At 34.7% G+C, this 26,733-nt stretch overlaps 2 protein-coding genes across 2 annotated transcripts; one reads left to right on the forward strand and one right to left on the reverse strand.

Annotated features, from left to right (window-relative positions):
• Window positions 1–1,598: 1,598 nt before the first annotated feature.
• LOC129944799 (zinc finger protein 62-like) lies at window positions 1,599–24,132 on the reverse strand. The gene is made up of 11 exons (XM_056054463.1): window positions 23,529–24,132; window positions 23,341–23,466; window positions 23,015–23,282; window positions 13,256–13,435; window positions 12,584–13,118; window positions 12,431–12,519; window positions 3,097–3,527; window positions 2,782–3,034; window positions 2,492–2,686; window positions 1,907–2,432; window positions 1,599–1,844 (listed from the first exon to the last, which is right to left on the reverse strand). The coding sequence occupies exons 1-11, from the start codon at window positions 24,027–24,029 to the stop codon at window positions 1,685–1,687; spliced, it is 3,264 nt and encodes a 1,087-aa protein (XP_055910438.1). The 5' UTR covers window positions 24,030–24,132; the 3' UTR covers window positions 1,599–1,684.
• Window positions 4,710–7,768, forward strand: LOC129944465 (nuclear exosome regulator NRDE2). The gene has a single exon (XM_056053904.1). It carries the CDS (start codon window positions 4,773–4,775, stop codon window positions 7,632–7,634), a length of 2,862 nt encoding a protein of 953 aa, XP_055909879.1. The 5' UTR covers window positions 4,710–4,772; the 3' UTR covers window positions 7,635–7,768.
• Window positions 24,133–26,733: the final 2,601 nt, after the last annotated feature.

The raw sequence follows: 26,733 nt of genomic DNA on the forward strand, positions 1-26,733 counted from the left end.
GGATATATGAACGACCGGCTGTGAAACTGGCAGTCCTCGATGTTTTTCGGGATATACCGACCTGATGATCTGTAGGTCAGCATACCGGGGGGAGTGTTAGTGGCAGTGGCATCACTGTCACTCATATCTTCGACTGCCAACTTTCAAGATACAAACATCAATGTCATACAAATACCAAACTTACGATACAAAATCCAAGCCATACCAATAGCAACTGCAAAAAAGAAGAAGAAACGAAAAATTCAAATTCCAGACAAACGTATTTCAGCAGTCATTGAGAGAAGACCAACGAACCACAAGAATTGCGAAGTAATATTAAAAGAAATTTGTAGTTTCTCATAAAAATTTCTACTTTTAATAAAATTATTCGAAACTGACAAATTTAAAATTGATTCTTTGTTTTTCTTTAAATAAGTTGTTCCAATAATAAGGAAGAGCAACACAGTTGTTAATAGGAGTGAAGTATTTTGTGACAAGACAAGACCGGAATGTGACTGACTCAGTTGATTTTAGACAAGCTTGAATTACATGGAATTTTAATAAGTAACTGTCGAAGCCAAAGTTTCGACAATGGTTCGAATATGAAAGGATAAGAAGCGGTTGTTCAGAATCGAATTCGAACCCTGAAACCAAGAGCATTTTTCGTTCCATGATGCTCGCATTTCTTAAATTTAGTGGTTAATGCATTTAAATTTTGTTTGATACAATTCAATGTTTGTATAACCTTTTTTCAAATTCCGCAAGGAGGTGGGATATTTATAAGAAAAAAATTCGAAGTCTTATTTTGAAACCCCTTTCTTAGACTACATGCAGGTTAGAAGCATTAAGCCATTTAAAAACAAATTTAGAAGAAATACATGAAGCCCTTGTAGAAATAGGAAATCAAGAGGCAAAAAACATTGCAGAATTAATTTTTTTCATTTGATGTAACATAAGCGAATGTTGCCTTAATTTGCAGAATGTTATAACATAAGGTAGTTTGAGAGATTTAGATAGAGAAGAAGTGTTTCAAGAGTTAACCGTAATATCCCCGCTTGTTACATCACAAAGCTCAAGTTTAGATGTGGTTATTTTAATTTTTAGTTCAAACTTTGAAGATTCTGCTCCGAATTTAGTAATTGCTCTCCACATCCCTAATACAATCCCTGCCACGGTAGCTTCAGGATAACGTAGTTTTTCTAAACTTAAAATTATTAAAAATTATCTTAGGACAACCATGACCCAAGAGCGATTGGTAGGCTTATCTATAATGTCCATTAAAAAGGAATTATTAAATTCTTTAGACTTTGATGATCTCATTTCTGAATTTGCAAAATGTAAGGCCAGAAAATGAGGGTTAACAAGTTTAACCGTTTCCCCTCTGCTCATTTCATCGCTGCGTTTTATTTTATGGTTGAGGGTTACTTGGGATACCTAAATAACAAACAAACGAACTGAAAGTCTACCTCCTGGGTAATGTGGGAAAGGCTTATGCTTGTGTATCAGTTTATGTGTGAAAATATAAGGGGCGCTTTCTACTCATCATGCAAAGGGCGCAAGATTGCCTTGGGCCGCACCTGGCTGCGTGGCATGCTTTTCTATTATCTATATCGATCATGTAATGAAATCAACTTAATTTTGTTTTTAATTTTAATAGTTAAATAAATTTTAAAAAAAATGTAAACAAAAATTAATAAATTGTTATTCAGCTCTCTTCCAATTTTTCATCAATAATCTGCTCAAACATTCCCTCTTCAATTGGTTCTTCTCCGATAGTTTCACGTTTGACTTTATCTTTTGTTATGAACCGATCAAAATTTTCATTTTCTTCCACATGATGTACAGTTTTTAAATGTCTTTTTATTCTACAACAATTAAAAAAAAAAAGTCAATCAAAACTAAAACAAATATATAATATAGAACTCACTTGAATTTGGTAGGAAATCCCTTATCACAAAGTAAACAATTAAATGGCATTATTGTGTGTTGAAAGGAGTGATTCCTCAATCCTGACTTGTTAATAAACTCTTTTTCGCAAACATCACATTTATATACATAGCCCTGATGCCGTTTCTTGTGGTAATTTAAATGGCTGACAATCGCAAAGCGTTTATCGCACAGCGGACATTCGTAGGGGAAATTTCCGGTATGGAATCGCATGTGAACGGTCAAATCTGTCTTACGAACAAATTTTTTTTCACAATGTATACAGTCCATGGTTTCACCACGATGCATCTGCATATGGAGTTTGAGGTTGATTTTTTGTAAAAATTGTTTGTCACACAATTCGCACTTGAAGTGTTTTCGCTCCCAATGAGTACGAGCGTGAACTTTGAACGTTCGCTCGGTGAGAAACTTTTTATTGCATTGCTCACATTCGAAATTTCTCTGGCGATTCTCTTTGTGAGTTTCGCTGTGAATTTGAAGGCCAGCTGAGGTTTTAAATGTACGCGCTGCACAAACAAAATGTTTAAGCTTTTTTGAATAATTACTTAGAAGGTATTTTACTTACGACATGCGGTGCAGAGAAATGTTGGGTTTGCATGTTCTTTTCTTTTGTGAGAGCGCATCAAACAGCTTTGTACTAGAGTTTTACATGTGTTACATTTTACATAGGACGTGTCATGCCTGCGCTTAATGTGATCGGTTAGACCATACATAAAGGTAAAGCGATGGAAGCATGTTTGACAACAATATTGTGCGTTCTCTAAAAAGCATACAAAAAGAAATCAATTAAGTCTGACTCTTTGCATCTGCTGAAAACATTAACCATTCAATGGTAAATGTATGTAAATGCCTTACCATGCTCCAGTTCGCCATGTTCTCTTAATTCATTTAAACTTAAGAAGGTTTGCCTGCAAAGATTGCATTTTATTGTAGAAAGCGAACTATCTACGCTTTCGATGATATCTTCTTCATTAAAATCATCTATCGAGACGACCTCATCGTCAGCTTGATTTTCTAGTTCCAATTTGTCCTTGTTACTTTCGCAGATTTCTGTTTCTTCAGCGAAGTTATTTTCTGCTTGGAAACTTTCTACCACTTCCTCCTCCACCTTTAAATAAATAAATTAATTGTATCTACTTTCTAGATGTTAATGAATGCAAAAAAACTTACAAGTTCATTATCTCCCATCGACATGTATAAAACTTCTTCATCAACTTTTTCAGTAGTATCAATATCAATTGATTTGGAATCGATTTCGTGTTGCTCTTCATTACTTATGTCTCCGTTCTCAGATTTAACTTCTTCATATCTTAGTTGTCGAGTTATAAGAACCTCATGGGAGACTCTAGCTTTTGTAATAAATTCATAGGCTGCCCATAGCTCGTTGGAGCATGGTAAACATATTTGCTTGGGTTGATCATCGTCTAGTTGGATATCCAGTTGAGTACAAGATTTGAAGCATTCGAGATAAGTTAGGGGATCATCGTCTTCATCATTTTGCATGAGCGCGTCCAACTCCATATAATCATGGGTGGATTTAAGACAAACTCGACACACTGCTATTTCTAATAATTCGTAATCTTCCATAATAAAGCACTTGTTTTATTTTATTAGCAGAAACATTTATATTCTTATAATTCTATTCAAGAATTATAAGTTAAACAATTTACAAATCACAATTTACTTTTGTTTGTCTTTTCCACCTTTCTATTTTTGACAGTTTGAAAGGTCCGTTTAGAAATATGAAGATTTCCGCGGACGTGTTTCTTATTTGGCGGAATTCACATCGACAATATTTTTTAAGGCAACTAATTTTGAATTTCATATAAATATTATTTACATATTTAAATTTTGGAAGTAACAAAAGCGAGAAAAAATAATTGGCTCAATTTTTTTATCACAGCATGAATTTTGAATGGTAGTTTTTGTTATTTGATAGAAATGTACAAATAAATAATAATTACCGTAATTTTCAATTCAATTCAATTCAATTCATACTTAATTATTTTTTTTTGGGGATTTCATGCAGCATGCCTCCCTTTCTATACCTCGTTGTTTGTATGCTGTACTTACTAACTTACTTAAGGTGGCACTAGAGTCCTGTGTGAACTAGGTCCTAACCCAAAAAATGTCTCCATCTACCTCGGTCCCTAGCTAGATACCTCCATTTTCGCATCCCAAGTTGGGTGAAGTCATTTTCCACTTGTGCACGCCACCTGATCTGCGGTCTTGACATTGGTTTCTATGTGCTCTAGGTGACTCAGCCATCGTTCGACTTTTACTCTTCTGGCTAAGTCTACGTCGCTATACAGCCCATACAGCTCGTCTTTCCATCTTCTCCTCCACACCCCTTCTTTGCATACCGGACCGGATACTACGACCCAAAATGACTCCATATGCTTTTGTCATAGTACGCTGTACTATCTATTTAAAAAAGTTTCAGGAGTGTAAAGTGGCTCAAAAAACAGAATACAAAAAGTAGGGTTATGTTTTAACGATGTGTCCTGGCCTTAATATTTTAAACATGTTCTGTTGAGACCAACATCTAACTGCAAAAAAATTATTCGTGCTGCAGTAACTAAAAATCACCCCTCGGAGTGTAAGTGAGAACGTAGTATAAGTGATTAAATGATGTTGTGAATAGAATTCGAACCTTTGCATAGTTTTTGGCAACATTCTGATAAGTTTCAGGTTACCGAACACGTTCCTAGTCATTATTTTGCTATAAGTAAACTCAGCTGTTTGTAAATAAACGTTTGACATTTTTATAAAAATATAAAAATTAATAATTATACCTTTAGACAAAATCAGTTTTTCTGTTATTATTGCTATTTTTTGTTAAGAAAATGTCTTTGTTCCCGGCATACGCTGATACAACTACAACCGTCAAAGATCAAAATGAACCACCTACAATCATTGATCCAGCAACCTCTTCCAACTCTACATGGCTTGAAAATTCAAGCTTCAATAAATTGGCCTCTGAGATTCTACCTGATCTAATAACTTCCAAAGAAACTTTAAAAACACCACCAAACTCTACAGAGATACAAGATGAAACTTCAAAAGAATCCAAATCCGTCAAGAAAAGCAAAAAGAAACGCCATCGCTCACCCAAACCACAACCGGTCATACTTGAATTCACCGGTGATGAAGAATTTTACATTGACAAAAAAGGCGCCACTCAATATCGTACTATTAAAACACTCCATAAACCCGCCTGTCCCAGATATCGGCTTCGCTATCACCGAACGTACGGTGGTTCTTCAGCTGTTCGAACTATCAAACATTTTAAAAGATATTTTAAATCTGACTTGTGCAGGGAGGCTCGGACGCACACATCTATCATCGTCTGCCCGGACGAAAATACATTTACACAGGCATCAACCGATCTAAATCGAAAAATTGCTCAAAATCCAAGTGAAGATTCGTATTGGGTTGAATTGGTACAACTTCAAGATCGAAATCCGTACAAATGGTCCAAGACATTCCTGTCCGAGAAAAAGCTTGAAATTCTGCAGCGTGCTCTTTTCCATCATCTTGGCAACGAAACCCTTTACAGACTCTACGTCGACATAGCTAACGCCAGCTATCCTTCGTTCGAGGTGAGTAAGATTATCGATAAGCTTATCAGTAAGGATCCCTATAACTACGTCCTGTGGACATCTCAAATTCTAACAACACAATGTACTATGGCCCGTTGTATTGTTCCCGATGTGCTAAAGATCTACGAGCAATGCATGCAAAAAATGCACAGGAAATTGCAAGACGATAGTATTATGTTAAAACTTTTCAACAATTGTGCTCTGTTCTTGAGGCAGGCAGGTCTCAACGAACTCTTCTTCGCCCTTATACTGCTTGCTCTGGAACTCAATGTTTCACCTGACCAATTTTCTTCCTTGAAACCACTCGAGAAAGACCAACAGACATTGATTGAGTACGAAGAATTGGTTTTGCAGTCTGGTCTGCCCATGAATGAGATATGGCTGCGTATTGAAAAGCTTCGACAGAGCTTCAACTTCCTGCCGTGCCCGGAAAATACCCAATGCAGTGACCCTCAGAGAATTGTCTTCAATGAAGACATCTGCTACTATATTTATCCCCTGCAACAACGAGACAATTCTTTCTACATGATACTGATAATATTGCGATTGTTAAAAGTTCCCCTAGTAAACAGCTGCTCTCTGAGAAGAAGATTCAACACCCAAGTAGAAAATATCGGTGATACCGATGCAATAGAAGATATATTAGTCGTCCTGCTAAATAACTACAAATGTCCGGGTGAAAAGTTCAAGGATTTTTATGAGGCCATCTTTGAACTGTCGAAGGAAGTTTGTGTTTGCCCAACATTTTTGAACACCACCATCGGCCATGAAATCTATGCCAAGACAATCCATGAAATTCTTCTAACCTGCGCAAGTACTTTTGAGGGGTTGGATGAGCGAAAAAGAATCCTATTTATTCAAATTTGGCTCCGATTCGAGAGGGTCTTGCTTATCCTCCAGAAGCTGGCCAACAAGCTAGACGTGGAATATAAAAAGAACCTTCGCGCCAAGGTGAAACAGCTCTTTAAGAAAGAGCAAAATCGAAATGTCCTTAATTTCTACACGGAATATGCCTTGTTAGAGTATGAAATGGGCGATCTCCACACCTGTGAGGTTATTTTTGGACAAATCCTAACCGGCAACGATCACGAGAATGTGAATTCAGATTTATCCAATGCTTATGTATGCTATGTGAATATTTTAATAAAAGAAAATCAACTAGAAAAAGCCTTGAAGGTTCTAATGTGCTATTCATTAAATCTGCCACTGGACCAATCCTTGGAATCAAGTTCTAACTTTACAGCTGTCCGTAGGCAATCGGGTTTGAAAAAGCTCTCTGATCGACTTGACGCACTGGTAGAAATCGAAAAGAATGTCCACATTATGGAATTGGAGCAATATTTTTTCTCAGATTTTCTTTTGAATCTGCTTCGCATGAAAACATGGTATCTTTACATTTTGGGTAACAAGCTGGAAGCGATGGCCTATTTGGAAATTATGCTGCGCCACTTTGTCGAAAAAAATGAACGACACAAATTCGTTCGCGAACAAGTTTACGAGCTATTGATATCGCTTATGCAATGTGATAGTTCGACGTGTATCGTTTCGAATGTTCTCATCTTCGACAAGATCACCCAAGCAATGATCGAATTTCCGGGAAATTTATTTTTCCTGCAATCTTGTACGGTTTTGCACAATCAGCCATGGTTTAAAATGCGAAGTGTCATCCTGCGATCGAACTCGATATTCTCAATTATATTTCTTATAGCCATGGCTAGAATCAGATGCAAACGATCAAATAAACACTTTGATGTTGATGATATCACTCCGTGGGATGAGGAACATAATGAAAAAACCTATAAGAATAGAATATTGAATTTGTTAAGGTCATTGGAGGGCACAACATTATTTCAAAGAAATGCGCTGTATTGGAGATTTTACATGCGGTGCTTGTCGGATAGCCGGACGCCGTTTGAAACGACCAAAAAGTGCTTGCTTGCCGCTCTGGACGATTGTCCGTGGAATAAGGCTATTTATTTGGATGGAGCCATATTTGTTCCGCAAGAATTGTCACATTTGCAAGATTTGTTGATCGAGAAACAGCTTAGGGTCTGTGCATTACCGGAAGAATTGGAAATATTGCGTGACAATAATGTGCAGGCATGATGATTTTATCTTCCTTTAATATTGTCATAACTGAAGAAAGGAAAGGTGTGTTAAGCTTGTGTATGTATATAATAATTGTGTATATAGTAATTTGTATTAAATTAAATAAATTAATTTATAAGATTAAATTAAAAGTAATTGTTTTTATTTTATCTTTTTTTGTGAACAAATTATTTTTTTTTTCAAAATATATTTTTTAAACTTAAAATAATGTTTCCCAAACATAACAATTTTTCATATGGCAGTTTCTTCGAAAAACACAGCTTTTATTGATGGACAACTAATTAGAAACAAAGAAGAAAAATCATAACATATAAAAAAATGTATAACTTTATAATATCATTTACCTTACATCTATCTTTAATACCTTGTTGCGAAGCCATCCCGCCATCTTCGTTCCATTGCTGAAATCAGCCGCCTTCAACGCTCTAAGGGTATAGCCTTTCAGCAGCTTCGATATTCTTAAAAAGAAAATCATTGTTATTTTTGAGAGCAACAGCTTTATTAACATCGGCCCAAAGATGCTTCCAGAACTGTTATCGATGGGTCCCTATAGAACTGTTTCGTAATTTTAGGAGTGTGATTGGGGTCGTTGTCTTGCTGAAACTTCCATATCACTGGCATGTTTCCATCGCCCCAATCCACTTATCTTTCCTTAAGAATGTCAATGTATTTAACGGCTATCAGCGTTCCATCGATTCGATGGATTGAGCCAACTACACACGACGAGAATCAACCCCAAACGTTAAGAGAGCCGCCTCCATGCTTAATTCCTAGCAACACATATTTGGGGTGGAAGGCTGTTCCTTTTGGCCTTCGGGAATATCGTGCACCATCTTTACCCATCCTATTTATTTTAGTTTCGTCACTCCACACTATGTACTTCCATTCGTTTGCTGTCCAGTTGGCGTGTGATCTTGCGAACGTTGTCTACGTTGCATTGCGCTTACTAATGGTTAATTTCGAGAAACACGACCATGAAACCCAACTTACACCAATCTTCTTTTGATTGTGCGTGGGCCTATCGGGATATCGAATGCAACCGAGAATTGGCGTTTTATCTCTGTGGAGCTTATTTTTGGCCAGCCTACTAATTGCTCGATCCATTTGGCAGCTTGTCTTACGGGCCCTTTTTAAAGAGGTACATTTTCAGCAGTCCCGATGTATACAAAATGCTTAATTGCATTGAAAACATTGTTTACAGAATAGTTCATTTGAGATGCAATTGCTTTATAGGGCATTTTAAACTTCCAAAGCTCAAGAATCGCTTTCCTTGTAGGGGGATCACAACTCTTTAATTTTCCCATTGCAATTACCTCCAAAATTTAAAAATTTTTCTTTAAAAACGTTTGCAGACAATTCCGAATTTTCTACTTACCAATGCAAAATAAAAAAATTATTTTATTTTCACCCAAATCAAATCTAATTAAACGGTTTCTAATTAGTTGACCAGTTGAAACGAACACTTTTTACACAATACCTTGATTTTGTTGTGTACTATGAAAAGACTTATGCACAAATGATGCTTTTTCAAACAATTATCTAATAATGCTTGCATTACACTATTTAGGATACCCCTATTCTAGTCACACATGACAAAGTGAATGTGGAAATGAGAAGCAAGTAACAAATGTTGTTCTGACTTCTATCCGTGTGCTTATTTCAATTACCGGTGATTAACGAAAACTGTATGCCACTTTTGGAGTTCTGTTTCTCATCAGGGCATTTTTGTTTCAACAACATTTGCCATGGGTTTACCTTTAGCAGATTTATGGATAGAGTATTTTGTGGCAAAATCTTTACTCAGTTTTACAGAAAAACACAAAATGAGGCCGAAGTATATATGTGATGGATCTTAATTCGCATTATGCAAAAATAAGGTTCACTATTGGAGAGTAAGAAAACCAATTTTCCACCCAACAAATTATAGATTCCTTGACTCAACAATATTTCGGCGAGCCCAAATTATATACGAATTTAGGTTATTTTAAAAGCAAATAACGTGGAAGGCAGGTGTATCAAGAGAATACAGTTGGCAAGCCAGGAAGGCCTGCAACGCCCATTCCACGGACCAAATTTGTACATGATCAAAAATTACGGCAAAAAATACTGCAATGTCCCAAAGGCAGTAAAAATGTTTGGTCATTTGTAAAAAATATGAGGAATACTTCCTCTTCCTCAGTTCCTACGCTCGTTGTAAATGACACTCCATTTGTTAGCTCAACGCTGCCAGTGAGTGTTATGACTCCGCCTGTACTAGAGCGTGTTAGTGGTTCTATGGGACCAAGAGTTCTTAAAGATCTCAACATTCATAAATCCGCTGGTCCGGATGGTATCCCCGCTATTGTTCAACGCTGTCAAAACCACTGCGTAAGCTTTTTCATCTATCCTACTCCTCAGGTCTCGTTTCGAGCGGATGGAAAACCGCATTTATCCAGCCTATTCTCAAAAAAAGCGAATCTTCTTCACCGTTCAATTACCGACCGATTGCACTTACGTCCCTTCTTCCCAAGGTCATGGAAACGACGATTAATTATCAGCTCAGGAAATATCTCGAAGGTCGAAGCTTCTTAATGACCGACAATACGGCTTTCGTAGCAATAGAATCACTGGTGATCTCATGTTTCATCTCACCGAACAGTGGAGCAAATCTTTACATCGTTTTGGAGAAAGTAAGATTATTGCACTTGATATTTTAAAAGCATTTGAAAGGGTTTGGCATCAGGCTCTCTTATCGAAAAAGCGCGCTTTCGGTTTTCATGAATCCCTGCTTCATTGGATTATTAATTACCTTTCGAATCGTTCAATACAAGTGGTATTGAATGCATTGAAGCCTGAAAACCACAAAATAAATGCTGGTGTGCCCCAGGGCTCTGTTCTATCTCCAACACTCTTTCTAATTTTTATTTATGATCTCCTATCTGCAACATCTAATCCAATACATTGTGTTGCTGACGGTAGTACCTACTCTTAGCTTTTCATATTCGTTTTCAGACTCAAGATGTTTTTCTCCCCCTCTGATCTGGCTGTTATTTACAAGACTTATATACGTTCAAAGCTTGAGTATAACTCCCATATCTGGGCTGGTGCTCCTGCAACTTCCTTTAACCTCTTAGATAGTATTGAACGTAGAGCATTTAGATTAATTGGTGATAATACCATCGTAGGATCATTTACGTCGCTCGAACATCGTCGTAAAGTTTCCTGTCTCACCCTCTTTTACCGTTATTTCAACGGTTTATGCTCTCGTGAAATAGCCAGCTGTATTCCTCCCAATTCCAATTTTCACCATTTACAATTGTCAAAGTTTGCTCCATAGTAAGAGTAGGTTTGCCAAAGTAGAGGACTCTAAGTTCTTTATAAACTGGGCATATCGATAAAAAATGAAAAGTATCTTCTTTTGAATTCAAATTACAAAGGGTGCAATTTGTAGTGGATCCACTCTTATAAGGTGAGGCGTTTAAATTAAGTTGCTCACTTCTTGCTTTGCAGATTAACGAAATTTCCCTTGTACTGTATTCATCACTAAAATAGTTATTTACGAGATCATGTTTCGAATCGGGGTAAATGACATTTTTGATTGAAGATGACATTTTTTGTAAATTTTCATTCCGCTGGTAGATGTCGACAGCCTGTGATAACCCGTAGAGTTGTTCTTTTAGTACGATTAAATTAGTAGATTGAAAATATAGCTTATTTCCACACTTCGTTGCCCATTGTCTCCATCCTCCTATTCACTACACTTTGTTATCTTTAATGTACTTTGCTATTGAGAATTGAATTCTATTTGGTCTATATGCCAGTACTCTCAAGATGTAGTCAAAGTGAAGTTTTAGAGTATGAACAAAAAGAAAGTAACTTTGAAGTTTTTCTACTTCTTCATGCGACTGATATCCCCACATATCAAAGCGCATTACAGCGTCAAATACCTTGTACTTAGCTGAGGTTGGTACATCTCTGCTGTTCATAACATCTTTCCATGACGCGTTAACTTCAAATTAGATTTTAAAAGTATTCCAAGGTATTCATATTTTGTCACAATTTCAATGGCCTCAATATTAAAGAACCACTTCTCATTCGGTTTAAGTTTTGATTGTGTATTTCTTACTATCATTACTTTAGATTTTTCTAGATTATCTGTTTATTTCCAGACTCTACAAAAATCAACTAGCTTATTTGTCATAAGTTGTAAACTTTGGGCGATTCTGCTAAAAGCACAATGTCATCTGCATACATGAGTACCTTAATGTTTAGACCTGCAAAACTTATTCCAGCATGTAGATATGTACATTGATATATCATCAATGAATATAACAAAGAGAACTGCACTTAAAAGACAACCTTGTTTGACGCCAGATTTAGTCTCAAACCATTCAAATTGGATAGACCAGATAATCTTGAAAAGCTTGTAGAACCTTTCCGGTATTGAAAATATTATTAAAAAGATGAAGAATTTCATACGAACAATGAACAGGCGGTTTTTTGTAAAACTCATTGCTTATTCTATCTGGGCCTGGCGCTTTGTTATTCGCTGCGTAATGCAATGCAGTTTGGATTTCTATAATTGAAACTTGGTCTAAAATTAAAAGTTCCGCAAAATAAAAATAATTGGAGATTGGATCAGGATTGAGTAAATTTTTGAAATAATTGGCTACAACACTTGCTTTCAAGTTTGATCCGCAAATAAGCTTAGAATTTGATTAAATCAATACTAATAATAATAGACAATAAAATTAACTTAATAAGTCTCAATAGTTTAATTTTTCATGTAAATTTATGTTTAGGTCTGCGAAAACCAGTCTTTGGAATTATAATAGGAAACATTATATCGAATTCAGCTTCCGTTAGTGCATCTTTGTGAACTCCCATCAAGTGTTGTTTCATTCTGTAAATAAAAAAATCATTTTATTTTTTTCATACACGCCCACAAATAGGCAAAGACCACTAACCCAGATCGCGAAGTTTGTCCAACATTACATAATGGACAATTGTAGGGGTATCCGTCATGGACATATTTGTGCTTCCTAAGTCCAGTTTGTGATTTAAATTTTTGCTTACATCTATCACAGTCGTATGTTGTCTTGGTGTGCTTCGATCTTATGTGATCAGTTAAATTACTTTTGGAAACATAACATTTGTCACATTGATCGCACTTATAGGGGAATTCATTCAAATGATATCGCATATGAATGTCTAGCTGTGGCTTTCGCACAAATGTTCTATCACAATGCGAACATTTAAATCGATTATTCATGTTGTGTTTTCTACGATGCTCCTTTAAATTTGATGGAAATAGAAAGAAAAGGCCACAATCTTCGCATTGGTGTTTTCTACGTTCTGATAAGTGTTTTGCTTGCATGTGATTTCTTAATGTGAATGGCTTTGAACAAATTTTCCCACACTTTTGGCAGGCATAACGTCGACGATCGTTAGTATGTGAATGAGAGTGTTGTATTAGACCAACCTTTGTAGGAAATTGGCCATCTTAAAAAAAAATTGAGAAAGAATAAAACAGAATCATAAGATCATATTGTAATCGAAAGTTTTTGAGAAAAAAATGTAATATTTCTTTTTTTTTACTATTTAAGATGTTGTGATTAGAAGTTGTAATATGAACTTACCACAAACAGAACAATTGAATACTTTTTTCATCCCTGCAGAGTGAGTTAACAAATGTTTTTCCATGTTACATCTACGTATCATTCTTCGGCAATATGGGCACTTATTGTATTCTAGATTCTTGTGGTTATCATTTCCAGATGTTTGGCGAGTCTGGTTGGTATTACAATTAAAATTGTTTTCTGTTAGACAAACAAGAAAAATAAAACATTTTGCATAAATATATGTATAAATATATATTCATACAAATTTAAAATTATTTATAGCTTTTGCCATGTTACAACTATATGAGTCATTGATTTTAAGCTTTTAATATCTTTAATATTTCAAAGGAGATAACTTACTGCATTTCACACCAATGATTTGAATTAGAACAAATAAATAAATAAATTATTATTATTATTATTATTATTATAACATTATTAATATGTAATAAATTACACAAATTAATAATAATATTATTCGGCACAAGCTACCAGGACTTCGGCGGATAAGGGCAGTTATTTAAATATTATTATATGTTGTTAGGTCTTGAGTTTAACTTAAACATAGTTATACTTAATATAAATATAATAGTTAAATTTGAGTTTGAAGTTTAATTGCAGTTAATATTTTGAAAACGTCTTTAATGTTTTGTTCAGTAGGGACGGTTAAAAGTTTTAACAGAGTGCTTGTTGCATTGATTCTTTTGGATATGAGTTTGATATGCTCGCAATCGACGGTAAGGTGATAAATGTTGAGAGGAATATTTTTGTTACAAAGGTGACAGAGTGTTTGTTGTTCTTTTGTTATGCAGTGGATATTAGTAATATTGCAGTGGCCGAGTCTGAGTCTAATATAGCATCTTAGCATATTTCGGGATATATTTGTTGGGTATATAGTTTTTTGACCTTGAGGGTTGATTCGAGAATAATGATGGACATATTCTTTCCAATCGTTTTTTTTTTAAATCACAGGCTGTGTGGAAAAGGTTTTTTTTTGCATCTTTTTTATTAAAAATGTTGAACAGTAAAAGCGGTTCATTCAGTGCTGCTTTTGCCGTTTTGTCTGCCATCTCATTTCCAGGTATGCCGGCATGTCCAGGCACCCAGATAATTTTGAGTTTTTTATTTCCTATTATTTTATCCCTCAATTGATCGATTATTTCAGTTTTGTTATTTAGGTTTTTTAATGCGGTGATTGTGGACAGGCTGTCGGAGAAGATTGCAGTTTTTTTATTGTTTGTAAACATTGTTGCTTTGAGGATTGCAAAGGCTTCCGCAGTAAAAATGGATGTGGAATTTGCTGGGAGGCCTTTGAATTTTATGTTTCCGATTTCGTCGACAACGGCAAAAGAAATCCCGTGTTCATTTTTGGAACCATCAGTGTAGAGGAAGTTCCATTCTGTTCTTTCGAGATTTGTCACCATTTCCATAAACATTTTTGGGTACGTCTCATTACTCACTCCAAAAACAACATGGAAAGCTCTTACTAACCTACATGGTAGCGATCACTTCCCAACCATCACCGAAATTACCCTTAACAATCACATAAATCATGAAAATCCGATACGTAAATTCCAACTAGACAAAGCAAATTGGTCGTTATTTCAGAGCAAAGTTACAGATTTTCTGTCAAACAGGGACATTTCCCAAAATGTCAATAAAGAGTCAGCACTTATTCAAAAATCAATTCGCTTCGCAGCCAACTTAGCAATCCCCCAAACCAACAATTTACCATACAAACATATGGTTCCCTGGTGGAGTTATGAACTTAGAAATCTTCGCCAAAGCAAACAAACAGCTTGGAAAACATTCAAAAAATATCCTACTACAACGAACCTGATTACTTTTAAAAAAGCCAATGCTATTTTCAGAAAATCAGCAAAAGAGGCAAAAAGAAATAGTTTTGAGAAATTTACTTCAAACATCAACCCAAACTCTTCTGCCAAGAAGCTATGGTTTGATATAAACTCCCTTACAGGCAATTACAAAGTTAATTCAATAAAAGCCATAAGAGATCAATCTAATCATATGCTAACTTCTCCTATAGAAATTGCCCAAAGTTTTGACGAAACATGGTCAAACGCTTCAAAAGATTCAAACTTTCATTCTGAATTTTGCACTCAGAAAAACTCTATACTAAATCAACGAATTCAATTAGAACCCATAAGTGAAACAGCAAAACAAATCGAATGTAATATTAACCTTATCGAATTTGAAAGCTGCATTAACTCATGCAAACGCAACACTCCTGGCTTTGATCGAATATCATACGCCATGATCAAAAACTGCTCAATTTCTCTCAAAAAGCGTATACTTAATCTTTACAACGAGATTCTTACTCAAGGTGTTATACCACAAGTATGGAAAATTGCTACAGTAGTTCCTATTCCCAAACCAAACAAAGAAATTATAAATCTATCCAGCTATAGACCAATATCCCTTCTACCGTGGCTTAGCAAAGTCGTTGAAAAAATTATATCCCGTAGACTATCTTGATTCCTCGAAAGAAACAACCTGGTAGATATCAACCAAGTTGCCTTTAAAAAAGGCAGAGGTACAATCGATTCACTCTTACACGTCGACGAATTTATTGCCTCAAGCTTATCGTCAAAAAATCATGTTTCACTTTTTTCCATTGACTTCGAAAAGGCTTTCGATCGGATCGGAATCCACGTTGTTTTGGACGAATTAACCCAATGGAAATTAGGTCCTAAAATAATAACATTTGTTAAAGCATTTTTAACTCATAGGAAATTTCGAATAAAAATAAAAAATACATTTTCTTCCGTGTACAATCTTGAAAACGGTATTCCCCAGGGATCACCTCTTTCAGTTGTGCTTTTCGTGATAGCTTTTAATAAAATAAGTGCTATAATTGGAAAATATAACAAAATTAATTATTCTCTATACGCCGATGATTTAATAATTGTATCCAAATGCAAAGACCTAAACCATGTAGCAGCTGATTTTTCAAATATACTTCTAGATATAATTAAATGGGGAGAATACTCAGGGTCAAAAATATCTACAGATAAAAGTAAAATATTGCACATATGTAAAAAAACCAGCTGCTCCAAGAATGTTCCAATAAATTTTCATAATAAATCAATCAATAATGTAAATACCCTAAAAATACTTGGAATTATATTTGATACAAAATTTAACTTTAAGCAACATTGCATTTATATAAAAAAGAGCTACCAGGATTAACATGATAAGATACTTAGCTTCTAAACATAGTTATTGTAATGTAAACTCTCTTATTAATGTTATTAAATCAGTTTTGCTTTCCAAAGTAGACTACGGACTCGCCATCTACGGTAAATGCTCAAAATCATCATTACAACTAATCACACCACAATACCACAGCGCCATCAGAACCGCCCAAAGAGCCTTCCGTACAACACCCATTAAAAATGTATTAACAGACGCCGGACTTCCATCTATCCCCGATCGGATAGAATTCCAAACTACCTCCATTCTTCTCAAAATAAATTCCTGCAAAAAATCACCTATCCAATCACTGATCCCGAAAATTATACGGAGAACTAGACATCAAAAATATTCATCATCACTCCTCAATGCCATTAACCTTTCAACAAAATGGAATATTCCAGTTCAAACCAACACAGCCAAGTCTTCAATATTTCCACCATGGAAATTAAAAATTGACTCTATAAACATAAATAAATAAATATTTTAGGTATTACTTTTGAAACAAATTTAAGTTTTAAGGATCACGTTTCACTCCTCAAAAAAAAGTTTGCTACCAGGCTAAATATAATCAAGTATTTATCCTAAAAAAATAGCTACAGTTACGGACAAAACAATAAGACCAGTAGGGATGCCTTAACAATGAGCTCTCTCTCTCTTTAAGATGAAGACCGTTATATTTTTTTTAGTGTAAATCATCGTTGATAATCGGTAAACTTTTGATTGAATCAAAAATAATAAAGAATAAATAGCTTATAATTGTGAAAAACTAAAGAAACATAAAAAATCATTCATTAGAGGTGGACGAAACAATAAGACCAGGTGACTTCTGTTTAAATGTATGTTGAAATTATTGTTATTTGATTAAAATATTTTACAGAACAGCATTCTTGGAATAAAATTCTTTCATGAGGGAAATTATCCTCAAACTGGTGCAGGATGGACAGCGAGAAGTGGCCACAATAATTGGGAGATCCAAGACATTTGCGGGAGATCCAAGACATTTGTGTATAATGCACTACAGCTCCAAAAAACCAACGCAAAAACAGGCAGACCACGGAAAACATCCCAAAAGCTTGATGCTCAAATAAAACGTTTTTGTAAGCAGGACCCGTTTAAGTCTTCTTTGGATATTAAAAAGGAGCTAGACTTGCCTATCTGTGAAAGAACAGTTAGGAGACGGCTTGAGGAGCAGCATTTCTTTGAAAGAAGTCCTAGGGAAGTACCACATCTTACCAGAAGACACCGACAGAATAGAATAAAATTCGCTAAAGACCATTTAAATTGGGTAGGCCCAGATAATGGACAAAAATGGCGAAACATTCTATGTTCCGACGAAACAAAGGTGAATTTAGTTGGATCAGATGGTAAGAGATGGGTACGACGTCCAAAAAATGCTGCACATCAACATCAATATATAACGAAAACGGTAAAGCACGGAGGTGGAAACATCATGGTGTGGGGATGTTTTTCGTGGTATGGGGTAGGTCCAATTTATCGTATAGAAAAGAAAATGGACCAGCATTTATACACGTAAATATTGGAGGAGGTTATGCTTACGTATGCCGAATATGAAATGCCGTTGAGGTGGAAATTCATGCAAGACAACGACCCGAAGCATACATCTCGAAAAGCCAAAAGCTGGATAGAAGAGAAAATGATCGATGTAGTGGCCTGGCCTTCTCAATCTCCAGATTTGAACCCTTTGGAAAAGTTATGGGCCATTGTTAAAAAAGCACTCGCTAGAAAAAAATCAAAAAATAAGGAAGATTTGTGGAACAATTTTCAAAAAGCTTGGTATGCAATACCACAGCAAACTTGTGGAGTCAATGCCGAAAAGAGTACAAGATGTGGTGCAAAACAAGGGTTATAGCACCAAATACTAACAACCAAGTGTAGAAAGTATCAAAAACACAATCAAAATAATTTATTTAATAAATTGTTCTATTGTTTTGTCCATTCAAACATAACCTTTTTTTCTTTATTTTCTGTTTTAATAAGTAAGTATACATTTTGGAAAAAAAATTATTAATTAATTTACTCTTTACACTTATAGTAAATATCAAATTTAAAAAAAAAAATGTTGTTTGAAAACAAAACATTTAAGTTTTTTGCGTGTTACTAAGAACTATAAAAATTGTCCTATTGTTTTGCCCATCACTGTATGTCCACCCTAACACACTTATTAATGTTACTAAAAATATAATACTATCAAAGATTGACAATGGATTTGCTATCTACGGAAAATGCCCAAAAACAACACTACAAATTATCAAACCCTCCTATCATTCCGCAGTTAGAAGCAGTTTGAAAGTCTTTGCTACCACACCAATTAAAAACAGCTCGCCTCGCACCAAAAATCTGCCAGTCTTACAAGTCCCCAATATTTGAAGATGCGTAAAAAAAACTCCAAAATACCCATCCACCATGTACATTGCACTAAAATCTTCTGCAAACATTGGCATCACTCCAACAATCAACATACTGACGCCCGGAAACGCCCCTCCAAGGAAAATTCCAACAAACTCGTTGAACACCTACCTATCATCCTTCAAAAAGGATTCTACAAATAAAGAAACCTTTCGCAACTATTCCACGGTATCATAGACAAATACAGAAATAATTTATGGCATATTCTGTACACAGATGGATCTAAATCTGACAATGGCACAGGACTTGCAGTTGTTTCTGAAACATCTGGCGTGCTTTAAACTGCGAGACTCGCTATTCTTAAAGCTACAGAAATGGCGAACACGGAAGCTGATAACGTCGTTATTTGCTCCGACAGCCTTTCCACCATAAATGCAATCGGGAATGTCAAAAACCGCTCACCAATAATCAATAAAATACGAGACAACATATTCAAAAACAAAATTAAGCTTTTGATTCTCTGGATCCCAGGACACTCAGGTATTAAAGGAAACGATCTGGCAGATAGTACAGCGAAGAACGCTTCTGACGAAACAAATATTAATACCCTTCCACCTTCTAAGGGAGATTTCCTGAAATTAGTCAACTCTTACTGGGAACATAAAAGAGAAGAAGAATGGAAAACATACACCCACCTCTATACGAGAACCAACCCAAGAGGAGAACCAAATATGTATCCAACAGAAACGACTACTAAAATGAACAAATGCTTCTCACGCCTTCGACTCGGACACACCCAGTTAACACATTGCCATCTTCTTAAAAAGGAAAACCCTACACTTTGCCACCTCTGCCAATTCAGTCATATCTTAACACATAAGAATCTTATTTCCAATTGCTCCAAAGTTAATGATCTTTGTAAATCACTTTCAAACAAAAAATTAATTGGACTCTTATCAACACCCTCTGTAGAAAACATAAAAAATGTATATAAAATCCTAACAATGCTTAAAATTGAAAATGTTATTTAACGAATATACCTACTTAAGTATAAGTGGGGCTGTCGGACTTAGCTATCCCGAACCTCCGACAGCCCCATACATACTTATATTTTACTATATTATATTGTGTACAACATATTTTGTAAATTCTAGCCGCAAGCCCCGGTAGCTAGCGCTTTTAAAAAAAATTTGTATTATAATATACATTCATTTATATTGTCATAAATAATATTTTATTTTATTTTTTATTTTTATTTATTTCATGATGTATATGCTAACATGGTAAGATTAACCTTATAAATTCGTGATAGTTTATATCTATTATGTACATTGTTCAAGTTTAATTATTTAAAAAAAAGAGCAAAAATTAACTTTAATGATTTTTAAATATCTAAATATAAATTTTAATGAATTCAAAAAAAAAGAATACAAACAAGAAAAATAGAACGGGAATTTATGAGTTAGGATGAAAAAAAAGAGAAAAGAGGTTAATAGTGACAGAAAAGATAGAGGAGAAAAGAGGAGAAATATTAGAAGTTAGTTGCTTTGAATAATAAAGAAATCTTTTAAACTATTTTGAAATCGACGCGCGTTGTTTATTTCTCGCAGATGAGGTGGGAGTGAATTCCAAAGGCGGATTGCAGCTATAAAAAATTGTCTTTCAGATATAAGACATTGGAAACGGGGAAGTATTAAAAAGTTTGATCTGTTTGATACCGAAAAACGAAGAAAATTATAAAGATATGTTGGTTGACCGGTTCGTAAGACAGAAAACAATATTTTCAAGGTTCGAAATTTAACAAAGCTTTGAAATGACATATTAAGGAGTTTCAGGCTCAGATGAGACACATGATCGTATTTTCTCAATCCGTATATGTAACGAATAGTACTATTAAATGCTACCTTTAATTTAGTTTTGCTGGCAGAATCACAGTTAAAATATATTTCACAACCAAAAGTTAGAACTGGGATAACTAGTGTTTTTGCGAGAATCATTCTTGTGTTTAATGGTGTAAACTTTTGAAAAGTCCACAAATTCCGGAGAATTCCGTATGTTCTTCCTACTATTAAATTAATATGGTCATTCCACATTTGCTTGGGTTAAAATTTAAACCATTTATTTCTGCCCAGCTAGAGATTCGCTCAAGATCCTCGTTCATATTGAAAATACAGTTTTCTATAAGGCCTAGTGCACAGCTTTGATATATTTGAATATCATCTGCGTAAAAATGTTTTGAAGAGTGCATAATTATTGACGCTATTTCGTTAATATATAAGGAAAAAAGGTGTGGAGCCAGTATCGATCCTTGCGGAACACCTTGTACTATGGGAAGGAAATCGGAAAGCTGATTATCGAGACAAACGGCTTGCTTCCTATTGGTTAAGTAACAGGACAACAGTTTGATCGCTTCTGGAGAAAAGTTGAATTTTTGACGCAGTTTATTTAGGAGAATTGAATGGTTAACCATATCAAAGGCTTTCGAGAAATCGAGCAAAAACCAACACACTGACACAATCCTTATCAAGTTCGGATCTTATATCTTCAATGACTTTCATCAGCGCGGTTGTACAACTGGTCGAAAACCTGATTGAATATTCACTAATAGGCTATTACTCCGTAGAAAGCTATTAAGTTGAGTTTGCATTATGCGTTCGCAGACTTTTGATAAGAATGGAAGAATGCAGATCGGTCTGAATTCATCACATAGGGAATTTTTTGGGAAAGGAATAATTTTAGCTGATTTCCATTTTTGAGGAAAATATGTGTTAAAAAAGGCAGTAACAAAGGCAAAATGGCTTTGAGGAAAATAGGGTTAATTCCGTCCACCCCCATTGCATTAGATTTAACTGCAAGTAAATTTTCAACAACTTCATTTGTTACTCCTGAAAAAGAGAAAGGGGAAAAGGAGAACATGCGTTCTACTCGTACGTCATCTGTATTTATGTCTCCTGGTTGAACTTGGTTTAAAGTAGTTAAAAACTTGCAATTTAGTTCATTGCGGTCAACGCTGTTTTGGATCACTTGACGTTGTTTTCCAATTCCAAATTCACGTAGGTTTTTCCAGAGCTTTCGGCCATCAGAACTTGTGTTAAGTCGGGTGGAATAAAATTGATTTTTTGCCATTCTAATTTCTAAAACAACTTTGTTACGTAGAATTTTATAAGCTTTATAAAGTTCTTCAACCCGATATCGTATCCACCATCGGTAAGCTTGATCACGCTGGTTAATCAAATCTTTAATTACATTGGTGAACCAGGGTTTCGGTATCGATTGGGATCTTTTGGTTATAAGTGGGACATGGTTATCGAACAAGTTTACTAAGTTGTTATTCAAAAACTCTACTTGATCATATAATATAATAATAATAATAATAATAATAATAATAATAATAATAATAATAATAATAATAATAATAATAATAATAATAATAGAACAAATAACTAGGAGTCAGAATTTAAAAACATAAGAAACTAATTTCTGATGGAAGTGGGTGGAGGCAGTAGTGGTCACCTTACCTCTTTTTGAGCCTTGAGCATTTCTTCTGAATTAAATCATTTTTTTTTTAGTTATTTTTTCAAGTTGCATGTAGTCTTAGTATGGGTGATAACCATAACAGAAACGTTCGTCTTAATGGCAGCGTTTCCGAGTAAAAGTGCATTAAGAGAACAAATTGAACCAGGGGAAGAGGGGTTAACCACTTTAAATGCATTGCATCTTGACACCAACGACTCGCTAATTTCAAATATAGTTTAGACAGACGTATAGGTGGTGGAAGGAGCTGCCGAAAATGACTCGACTTCCTGAGTTCGAATATGTAAATAACGCACCTGTAGGTAACCGCATTCTCCATATAAAGTAACTTAGAGTTACTTTTTTTTAGTTGAAACAACAATTAAAGTTAACTTTAGCTGGACAAAGAACAAAAAATATTCATTGATTTTCATTGACAAACATGTCTTGTTGCTTACATCAAGGTAGTTTCTTGAAGGTTAATGCTTTACACTGCTTCTTCCAGAGTATTTCAAATGAATCTAAGGCTTTGTTTCAGAATCAGATTATGACAAAAATTAAGATCGTTAGACAGCTATAAGCCGGTAAGAGAAACCTTTTGAATACACACATGGCACACTATGCACACGATAGGTAGATGGTGTAGGTCGAAGCGTAACTGGATGACATCAGCTATCTTACCTGTAGGTTTATTAGGACAATCCAAATTCAAATGACCATGAAACTTCAATACATGAGATTTCATTTCTTTGTTGTTAAGAAATGTGTCGCAATGAGAACACTTTATGATATAATTTTCGTGTAAATCGAACTCATTTTGTTCTAAATTTTCTTCTTTTTTTTCTTCTAAATTCCCACATTCCGTACTTATCCACGCAGTAGTTGATTCAATGTTGTCCTCATATTCCACTTCATCCAATTCTCCAGTTAGAAATAATTGCGTTTCTGGCTAATAACAAAAATAAAATAAACTGTTTTTTTTTTTTAATAATTATTAATCGCTCTACCTCACTTAATAATTCATCTTTTTCCTCCTGCGAAAATTCGGAATCGCAAATTGTTTCATATTCGAGATCACAATCAGCTTCTGCAAGTTCCTCTTCCTTGATTAGTTCACCAACATCACAATTCGACTGGAATAAATAAGATTTTGATAATAAGAAACCATTGAATCAAAAAGAAAAGAATAAGGTACCGAATCGTTGAGCCCATTATTTTTCAAAAGGTTCTCTGTATCTTCTATAAAGGTTTCCTCATTTCCTTTGCTACATTCAGATTCTTGTTTCGCAAAGTATATCACATCATTTGTTTTGATCTCCGTGCCGGTTTGGACGTAGTCGTCTTCTCCTTCATCGTCATGATCTTGGAGAAGAAATTTTGAATTTTCTTCTGTAAAGTTCTTTACTTTGCTTAAAACATAATTTGTATGTTCTATGCGTTTCATAAATAAATAAGCGTTGAGAAGATCTTTTCCACATGTTGCACAGAAATGTGTTATATTTTGGTGAGATAAATCCTGATCGCCTGGGAATAGTTCATGAAACGCTTCGTAAGAAGTAATCTCACGGTTATTAATAACACAAAGAGTCGCTTCAAACTCAATGTATTCCATGGAAACATCCAAGCAGACTCTGCATAATGGCAACGATGATTTAAGCTTTGTTATGGTATCTTCAGTGTCGGGTAGTTCTTCCATAACTTATATTTTGGCTGCTTGGGTTTAAATTAACAACAAAACGCTTGCCGAAATGTAAATGTGTAAAATAAATGTATCAAACAAAAATGAAATCATAACATAATCAAATCATCGTAACTAAAACAAGTTAGTTCTGTTCAATGATGCAGTGCCGCAGAGTTCAGAACATAAAATCATTACCTTTTGTTCTGTTTTGTATTTAACGCCGTTATTCTGGGACAATTTAGCAAAACATTTACTTTATTTTATTTTTTTAAGAAGCAGTCTAGATTAATGTTAACTTTTAAAATCTGCTCTTTTCGGTTTTTAAGATTATGTACTTTGTTTTTTGGTTTGTTTTTAATATTTTGTTGACGTTTTTTAGGCATCCATATGTTTGGTTCTTTTCTGAATCCTTCCTTATTGAACAAAACGATTCTATTTGACATGAATAAATGGCCACGTTCGGACATAAAATACCTTTGATCAAACTAAGACTGGCTACCCACATAACAAATTTGTGCACAAAATGTCTTGGGGAAAAATCAAAATTATTATTGAAAAATGTTTATTAAACAAATAATCTAATTCACAGGGTCCATGTTCTGTAACTCAGGCGATAAGTTATCGCATCGTTAAAAAATGAAACGATTCGTTCCCCACTTATTGGGTTTCTGTAACTCAATGCGATAACTTCGATTTTCGATTTGTTTGGGCTGGAAATTCAATTGGAAGGCGATAAGTAGAACTTTCAAATTGACATTTTAAAACAACAAAAAAACGAAAGTGAAATTCAAATTGCATTTATTATTCTTGATTTTATTAAATTATTTAAATAGTGTATTTTTATTGAAAATGGTCGCTATTTTCATTGAAGAAGCTTACTAATGCCGCAACAAAATGCGTATAGAACGCCGCATGCTTTGAGACAGCACGAACCCCTCGAAATTTTTGAGTTCATTTGGGTGGTTGAAATTGCTCTGAGTTCTAATTTATGTCAGTGTTCATTACAACCTCTTTCAATTTATGGATTTTTAAAAAATAATTCCCATGTAAAAGTATTTTTAACATTTTTAATTTTCAAAAAAAATGTTGAAACGTTTTTTATATGGAAATTTTTTGAATTAAAAATGCTTTCCGGAACTAGTTAGAAGACACAAATTAGAACTTTTTGGGCCCTTGTAACCCGGGAACATCTCTGAAAATACAGTTTATTTATTTATTTATTGTTATTCTATTAATAATAAGCAATTTATGTACATTTATTTATGTACCTTAATACTTTGTACTTACCTTTGCGACTTCGCTCATTTTTAAGTCTTATGTTGTTTTCTATAATTCCTTCCTTATCGCCGCTTTTAATAAAGTGATATATTTTGACGTTTAATGTGAAAAAGTTATCGACTTTTAGAGATACAGAAACCCATTTTATCGCATTTTTCCAGTATTTCTATTCCGTTTGTTCCAGTCGATAAAGTTATCGCCTGTCAAAGTTACAGAAACTCGATTATGCGATAAAATGAGTTTGGTTTCAATTCTCACCGTTTCTCGACAAGTTTTATCGCTTCGCAAGTTACAGAACAGGTTTCAGCTGAAACACAATGCAAAATCAGAGCCAGAGTTGTAACTGAGTTGGAAAATCTGTCACAAGTTGTCGTACGTTTCACAAAAAGTACGCACACAATGTGTCGTACGGCTTTTTGATGTTATTTGGTATATTTGCAGTTTATAACCACATCAAATTTTTCAGAAAATATTTTTTTGTTCACTTTTATTTCTTATTTAAATATTTTCCCACTTTTTTATTGAAAAATATAATCACCAAGTTATTCACTTCAAAAATGGAAACGTCACATGTGTCGTACGTCAAAGTTAAAAGCTGGTCAACTCTTCCGACTCCCGCTGCGGCTCCGATTCCAGTTGCATCGCGTTGTGTTCGTACATTTGCATTTGCGTACATTGAATACTTTGACAGCTATTCCAGTTACGACTCCGACTGCGGCTCCGACACCATTGTGTTCCAGCAGTTAATTGCGTTAACTCCAATTTGAGCAGTTTTTGGGTCTTCAATGGATAGCCTAAGCATGAAGAGCAAAACAAATGTACCTTTCGCATCGACGAACAGAAAATAATCAGAAATTCGGAACGAAATGAGAAAGGAACTGTACTGCCCAAGAAGGAAATTCAATTTCTGTCATGAGCATCAGGTCCCTTTACTCAGCTCCTTTCTTGCCCAAAAACTCTCGTCACAACGTTGTGGGCACAACACGTATAGATAGTCACTATAAGGTCAAGTTGGCCTCTCCAATTGTTAAAATTTAGAGAAATTCGGGGTGTAATTAATAACATAAGACATAGCGGAAAATAGATTAAACCGGCACCAGCATCATCAACCACACACATCACGCTGTGTTTTCTTAAAACACATTGCCACCAGCACCTTCAAATAATTTATTTGAAATATATGTTAGTTTTTATAAACTGCTTATTTTTTGGAGTGTGGTACATTTGAAAGCAATGCACGAGCAACAGGAAACTTAAGACCTTTGCCCAAAAGACGTATCAACGACATCTACACCTACCACATTAATAAGGTTACATTGTTAAAAGTCGATGATGGCTTATGTTTTGTATTGTAAAGAAAAGCTTCATATTCCTTTTCCAATATGATAAGGAACCCTTTTACACTAATTTTAAATACAATTTTACAGTAAATAAATAAATT

Source organism: Eupeodes corollae, chromosome 2 (genome assembly GCF_945859685.1).
Source record: "Eupeodes corollae chromosome 2, idEupCoro1.1, whole genome shotgun sequence".
Taxonomy (NCBI): Eukaryota; Metazoa; Arthropoda; class Insecta; order Diptera; family Syrphidae; genus Eupeodes; species Eupeodes corollae.